Source organism: Pteropus alecto, unplaced genomic scaffold (genome assembly GCF_000325575.1).
Source record: "Pteropus alecto unplaced genomic scaffold, ASM32557v1 scaffold105, whole genome shotgun sequence".
Taxonomy (NCBI): domain Eukaryota; kingdom Metazoa; phylum Chordata; class Mammalia; order Chiroptera; family Pteropodidae; genus Pteropus; species Pteropus alecto.
Genome location: NW_006436294.1, coordinates 1,644,005 through 1,651,889, shown reverse-complemented (window position 1 = coordinate 1,651,889; position 7,885 = coordinate 1,644,005). Strand labels below are relative to the sequence as shown.

The window sequence follows — 7,885 nt, the reverse complement described above, 5'->3', positions numbered from 1 at the left end:
TCTGGAATCTTTTCCAGTGTCACGTCATCAGAGAGCCCTTCCCTGACGACCCTGTAGAAACAGCATACCACTTGTTGTCATACATACCTAGCTTTACTTTTCTTCAGAGCACTTGTCACTCCCTGACCTATAGTGTGTTCACTTGTTTAAATGTTAATGATCTGTCTCTCCCCGGAACAACGTGAGCTCAGACGTGTGTGTCTCCTTCACGACTATACCTCCAGTGCCAGGGGCTCGTCGATATTTATTGCATCAGTGAAACAGAAGAGTGAAATCTTTGTGCTCCTTGCCCCCTGGTCAGCAAGTGCTGCTTGCTCTCAAGCCCTGCCTCTTGAGGGTCTAATATTTCATGTCGCTGAAAGAAGTTGTGTTTTTAAGTGCAAAATCTGGATCCCATCCCTTGAGATACTAATTTAGATCTACTGAGAATCGTTTTTTTTGTTTTTTTTTTTAACAAGCTTCCCAGATAATTATGAGGTTTGAGAAGTATTTTTGGATCACAATGGGACCAAAAGAACAAAAACAGGGGAGGGAGGGTGTCCTGTGGTTAAAAATAAATCTGCAAAATTCTGCATTACATATCCCACACTGGAGGATCATAATGTGCTTTCGCATGATAAAGGTACACTGAAATATAGTGAGGAAACACGTTTAGCTTTATTTAACTTGGCTACCCCAAATTTAAGTGATCATGGAAGCTTTTCTTTTATTTATTGGTGTAATATTCCTCTTAGGTTAATTTCCCCATGTACTCCCTACTTAAGAGGGGAGCTTAATTCCCCAGCCTTGAGTGTGAGCTGCATTAGAAACTTGCTTGCAAAGAATAGACTGTAGAAAGAGGGAAACCTGGCAAACATGACCTCAAATGACCAAGAGTAACATCAACAGGGGTAAGTTATGTTGACAGCATGTACCCTTGACATGATGTGATGGGAATGGAACTGTACCTCTGTGATCTTCCAAACTCCAGTGTAACCATGAGAAAAACCCAAAGCGAGGGACATTCTGTACATTACCTGACCAGTCCTCAAAACTGTCAAGGTCATCAAAAGCAAGGAGAGTCTAAGAAATTGTCACAACCTGGAGGACGCTAAGGAGACATGATGACTAAATGTAATGTGGTATTTTTGGATGGGATCCTGGGACGTGGATAAATTAGGGAAAACTCTGAAGTCCAAATGAAGCGTGGAGTTGAGTTACTAGTAACGCACCGATGTCGGTTCCTTAACTGTGACAAGTGTGCCATGCAACGCAAGATGCTAATAATAGAGGAAGCTGGGTGAGGGGTATATGAGAACCCTCGGTACTCGTTTTTGCAATTTTTCTGCATTACCTAAAGTTATACTAAAGAAAAAGTTATTTAAGTAAATAATTGGTTAAAAAACGATTCACTTGGGCAACAGCATGGATGAATCCCATAGATATTATGGAAGTGAAAGATGACAGACACAAAGATGACAGAGTCTGTATGATTGCATACATATATAAAATTCAAGAAAAGGCAAAACGGATCAGTTATTATAGATGTAAGAATGGCGGTTAATTCGGGGAAATAGCATGGGGAAGGGACGACAAAGGAAAACTTATTCGGGGCTGGAAATATTCTATACTTGATTTGGGTAGAAATTACAGGGGCTTATGTAAAAAAAAAAAAACCCCAAGATATACACTTCATATGTTTTAGTGTATATTTGTTAAAGGTCAATTTAAATGCATAATTTAAAATTAAATGTAAAATAGTAAATTTTTTAAATTATAAATAAATGTTCAATAATTTAAAATTAAAATACTCAATTAAAAATGCATATAAAGAGATGTCTGAAAGGATAGACATTAGATATTCATAATGGCTTCTTCAGGGCAGTGGGATTTTTTTATTCTATTTTCCTTCCTCCTTTGTATCTATTTGTAATCTCTTTCAATAATTCATATTTTGAACACAAAAACAATGAAGACGGTATTCATTTAAAAAAAATCCACCCCATAATACAATCACTCGACTCACTGGCAGTACCCCAGAAGGTTAGCACACTTTTGGGGCAAGGTTGTGAAGCTGTAGGCATATAGCTTTTCTCTTTTTTTTCTTAGAACTTTTAGACTTTTGCGGTTTGTATTTCAGTCTATGACTCATTGAGTTAAATTTTGTGTTAAGGTGTTTTGAACATGTGGAGGCTCATTCTTTGCCTGTGGATATACGATTGTTTCGACGCCATTTGCTGAAAAGACTATCCTTTCTCCATCGAATTGCTTTTGCATCTTGGCTAAAAATCAGTGGGTCTTTTCTGGGCTGTCTCTTCTCTTCCACTGATCCATATTTCTATCCTTTACTAATACCACACTATCTTTATTGCTGTAGTTTCCATGTAAATCTTAAAATCCTAAGTCTAGAGTCAACCTAAAAGAACATCTCATATATTGGAAATGCATAATTAATTTGCTGAACCTGATCAATCTTGTCATTTCAGATGGTTTCTAGGAGGAATATTAGTCAGTGTCTTCACAGGCTTCTTGGTGGTGACTATTGCTTGTAAGTAACTGTTTCCCAAATGACTTCTCTACTTCCTGTATTTCTTTCCAATTTTGGTCATTTAAAAATATTTTCCTTTCTCACCCAAGATGTTGTCAAGTCACTGTTTCTCAGCCTTGCCAGCTATTTCGAAGCCACCACCTGTGTTCGGTAAGTGTTGCCTCTGTTGTCATCGTCTGGACAAAGATGACCATAATCTGACATCCCAGAATGCTTTGTGCTGGTAATGACGGCCATGACTATATACAGGAAAGGTCCTGATCATTGTCCTGAAGAATATTTTCTGTTAACACTAAAATCGAATAGTGTCATCATCCTGTCTCGATTCTTACACCAAAATAGATAGAATTAATTTTTTAGGCCGCAGGACTTAGGAAATGATATGAATTTTTAATTTTTAAATAGTTGTAAAGGGCTTTTATAGATTCACAGCACTGCACTTTGAAACATCCCTCATTAGAAGAGGCCTTTATCTTATAGTTTCCCAAACAACTGGCAAACTGCCCATGAGATGATCTCAGTTGCTAACTGAGATTTCTCTGCCATCTCTCACTCACTTCACGAACCCCCTATACTCTTGACTGCCACCGTTCAGCATATTTCAAAGGGTTACTGGGATCTGGGTGAGAGGTTCACAGAATTTCAAACAGCCTGCAAAGCACCATCCACCGCAAGATGGATTGTGTTAATTACCTTCTCTTCAACATGGCTGCCAGAGGCCACCTCCCACAGCTTGGAGACAGGTCTGTAATTCAAATTAGTTTACTGGCTTTCGTTCTTGACACTACGCTGCTCTATTCATGAAATCTTTGTGATAATTCTGAAATCATAATGGGGCTGAGTGAAGATTTATTTTGTTTAGGACTCCAGCCAATATTGATTTACTGACACTTTGAGAAATGCTTCCTTTAGTTTCCTGGCACTCTGGGTTTCTGGGTGCAGGCATTGATATAGCTAAGTTTTGTTAACCCATGACTTAGAAAATTAGGCCCTGAGGTCACCTGAGAAATCCTTATTCCTCCGAGGTCACCTGAGAAATCCTTATTCCTTAGCCCTCGTAAACAAATGACATTTGTTTAAAGCTCTTCTAAAATACCCACTCCCCTCCCTCCAGCTACAGGTCGCTCTCTGCCCTACGTGGCATTACCTACAGGTCCGCTCGTGGACGCAGCTTTATGGGCTGAGACGTCGCACTAGTCTCCACTGGACTAACCAATAATATCTGAACGAAAGATTCCCACTCATAGAGTCATTTTGTAACCCAACTTTAGGAAGTAAAGACATTGTTTGTCAGATGGTGTGAATTGTATAAATCGGTTCTCGGCAGGTTTTGAGATAAACATATACAATTAATCGGAAAGACAAGTATCATCTTGTTAGGAAGCTCTGTAATGAGGGCAGTTTCTCAAAGTATGGCACAGAACAATCTAGAATCAACTAGGGAGCTTGTTTAAAGAACAGATTTATAGAACCTGATTCCAGACCTTCTGAACCCAAATTTCTGAGGTCATTTTCAATGACCTCTCCAGGTAATTTTTTTGTACATTAACTATGAATATCTTGGAATGATGGTTTGATTTCTAAAGTGGCATCATTTAACCTACTAATTCTTTATTGAGAACTTATATGTTCTGTGTTGCACTGGGTGCCCAGTCCTGCCCAGCAGACACTTATAGTCTCCACCAAGGGTTAGACACTGTTGCTTAGTGTCAGGTTGTAATGCCAAGGCCTCAGGATCTCAGGGTCTGATTAGAAAGATGTGGAAGGGCATGGCAAAGTAGCATTTCAATATGGAATATGGGAACTGCAAGTATAGAGTCAGCACGGAGGCTATGGGAACACCAGGAGTGAGGTTTCGTCAGACTAAGGGGGTAGGGAGTATGGGATGGGAAGGGAAGGGAAGAGCCATTATCAGACCTGCGAGGGTTATGTCACCTGTGGCTTTGAGGGCACCTCGCACTGGTCTGAGCTCCTTGTTTGTTCCCGCCTAAAAGAAATTAGATCAGGACAGATAATTCCATCTATAATTCCATTTATAATCAGGATGATAATTCCATCCAAGATACTCTCATCTACAGCTTCATTTACAGAATAAGATCCCTTGATTATTCGTGTACACATTTGTTAGTCCTCATATGCACACACTCTCGCATTTAAGACCTATGAAAACAGGACTATTGACTTTGTTTTTGTATCCATCTCAATGCCTTGAAAATAGTAGATACGCCATAAATATTCATTAAATCGAAGGTATTTGCCACATCATTTCTTAAACGACTTCTTTGATAGCCAAGAGCTCTGTGCCTTAGAGTAAATATTTTGCAACGCTCTCCCTCACATATAATCATAGCCAGAAGCGAATGAGCCAAAGTCATGGTTATTACCATCGAGAGTCAAGAATGACTCATAAGTCTATTCCAACAATCAGGGATGATGATCTGAGAGAGTGCAGGGCGAGCTCTGAATCCAGTTCGCAAACAGTACTGCGGCGGCCCTCCCATACCTGTCTGCACAGTTAGATCAAATTAGGTGCCAGTTCTTCGGCACTGTCACTTCTCAGGTCCCATCCCTTTTCACACCATAATGCAATTCTTATTCTGTCGCCTTCTGCGTTCAATTTAAAGTCTGCCGAGCTTGGGGACTGTCTGTATTGTTTGCCACTGGCCTGAGCGTCCCGTTCAAATGAAGGCCCTCACAGTATCCCACACCGCCAATAATGTGTTAGCATCAGCAGCCTCCATTTCTCACATTTATGAAGTCGAAGCAACAACATGGGATAGCGTCTGTTCTCTCTACTCTTACATTCAGGAATGCATGTTTATGTAGTTGACGGCTGAATTAATAAGCTTTAGGGAGTAGAAATATGGGGAAAAGCCACCTGTTACCCTCTAGGCATGTCTGCTCTAGAGGTGAAGAGAGAAAACAATATGAAATGGTAGTTGACGAAGTACCAAGTTGACATTACCGGCAGAATCACAGGAAAGGGAGAGAATCGAGAACGGCTGAGACCAAAAAAAAAAGAGTTACTGGAAGTGGAAGCTCCATTTTCCTAGTTATAATTATCCAGGCTAGTCTGTCTGTGTGTGTGCACGTGTGCGTGTGCGTGCGCCGTTGAGAGTAGATACTGAACTTCCTGTGTATGTGGCCGAATTACGCATTTCTTTTCTTCCTCTGATCTAGGTTTGCCAAATTTGACAGCCATTCAGGAGCGCCTCTGATGAATGTCTTCAGTCTGGATATCCGGAAATTGTCCGATTCGCAGTCTGCTTGGAACAGCTGCTTTATTGGAAGGAAGTGAGCAACTGGATCCTTGAGAAATCACGGTTTAATTTGAGCTATATATATCTTTTTTTAAATCTCGGTTTTGCGCTCATAATTGTAATATGCTCTTAAAAATAATATTAATTCATCTTTCCCTTGCAAACGCTAGCAGTCGAAAGGGAAAGGACTCTAAAACGTGACAGAGAGCAAACCACCTGGGTAAAGGTCGCCCTATTATTCCCCAAGGCAGCGGTTCTCAAACATTAATTTGCATTAGAGAATTATGTGGAGAGCCAATGACAACACAGATTCCTGGGCCTGCCCACATGGACCTGTCCCTCCCTGAACTGCTTTAACTGAGTGATGAAAGCAAGTTTGTATAACTAACACCGACTTAAAAGTAAATAAATGCGGTTTATCCTTAAAACATAATATCAAAAAAAGGTCATCATTTTTCCCCAAAGAGAGGCTCAATATTTGGTGGTTGACAGCAGATGTCAGTGGCTAAAAACAACACAAATTTACCGTTTCCCGATTCTGGAGGTCGGAAGGCCAAAATCAAGGCGTTGGCAGCACTGCTCGCTTTCTGGAGGCTTCGGAGAGACAGAGTCTTCCCGTCACGGTGAACCGCTGGGAGGAGGCCATGCTTCTTGCCTCCTCCTGTCCTTGCTCATGCTAGTCGCTTGACTGGGTTGCCCTCCCCTGCCTGTCCCTCGTGGAAATCCCTCGGTCTTGTAGAGTCCCCTCAACTCTCACTGCCACTCGAGAAGCTTTTCTCGAGTCCCTTGGGTTGATTCGGGGTCCCCTTTCCTCTGCCCCTTGGTCCATGCCTCCTTCATGTTTCTAAGACTGAAACTCTTGTTTGTTCCTCCCCATGTCCCCACCTTGTCCCTTCGAACTCTACACAGGGTTAAATACTAAACAGGTCTTCAGAAGCAGTTGCTGACTGAGTTTGAAGACGATGTGGTCATCGCTGTCCCCAGACGCTTCTAGGTATTCACAGTTTCTGCTCCTCCGTTATACCTGAATACCTAGAATTTCTAACCAAGTGTTTTCTCGAAGTGCTTTATGCGTTTGGGCTGGAGGTGTTGCTGCCAGTGGGTGAAGCTCGGGGGAAAACGATTCGACGACTGTTGGTTTGCATGCTAAGGGCTGTTGTAGGGCCTTGGCTGGATTTCAACAGGTTTCGCGGTCATATTTTAGCTCTTCTGCCTTCACAAAGAGGCTGGAGTTTGATCCTCTGCTGATTTTGCTATTTCAAGTCAATCGTCGAATTTTAGTAGGACAGATCCACCAGCCAAACCCAACTCCAGGGTTTCCACAGAACATTCTGAACCTGGATCTTCAGTACGTGAATGCCGTGGCTCCTTGTCTGCTCAAGAAACAGCTGACTTTGGAGGAAGAAGGACAGCCTGCTCCATCTCTGCAGGTGGCGGGACCTTTCACAGCGGGGCAGTCCATGGCCTTGGCCTCACAGCAACTACTGAAGTCAGTCCAGGTCAGCTGCCGTGTGATTTACTGTCACATGGGCTCCTCGGTTCCCTTCTCTCTGCCGGCACCCTTCCAGACCTGGAGCATGCTAAGAGACCTGCACTGAGTTTACAGCCCAAAGTTGGCTCCTGTCCCCAACAGCAGCGTTGAGTTAGTGTACAAAAGGTAGGCTTGACTGGGGAGGATAAATGCAGATCGACTATCTCTACTCTGCTATTTAAAGTTGACATGAAGGTGAACAAAGCAATCACGAGCTTTAAGCTTCATTTAAAGCTTTGTGAACATACAAAAAGAGGGTGGGTTTTAGAAGGACCCGGCTGAAATCGAATCCTGCTCCTCCATTTATTCGGTGGAGTTCCTTAATCTCTGGGTCTCAGTTGCTTTCTATGTAAAATGGAGATAATAATTCCTACTTTTCGGGTTGCTCTGAGAATTATTGCTAATGTGCTTTTTGGGGGAGAAAGGGGGTGGCTTTACTCTCCTCCCCACACTGTCTGCTTTAGTCATCTGTTTCTGACTAACAATGTTAGCCCAAACCTAGCAGCTTAAAACAGCACTCATTTATGGCCTTACGGTTTCTGGGCACAGCTGAGCTGGGTCCTCTGC

The 7,885-nt window shown here is 42.1% G+C and overlaps 1 protein-coding gene across 1 annotated transcript in view; it reads left to right on the top strand.

Annotated features, from left to right (window-relative positions):
• TMEM71 (transmembrane protein 71) overlaps window positions 1-7,385 on the top strand; it is a 38,139-nt gene extending 30,754 nt beyond the window's left edge. The window contains exons 7-10 of the mRNA XM_025047588.1: window positions 2,466-2,527; window positions 2,617-2,677; window positions 5,708-5,821; window positions 6,992-7,385. Coding sequence (XP_024903356.1) covers window positions 2,466-2,527; window positions 2,617-2,677; window positions 5,708-5,821; window positions 6,992-7,385 — 631 coding nt within the window. The remainder of the gene's footprint in view (window positions 1-2,465; window positions 2,528-2,616; window positions 2,678-5,707; window positions 5,822-6,991) is intronic.
• Window positions 7,386-7,885: the final 500 nt, after the last annotated feature.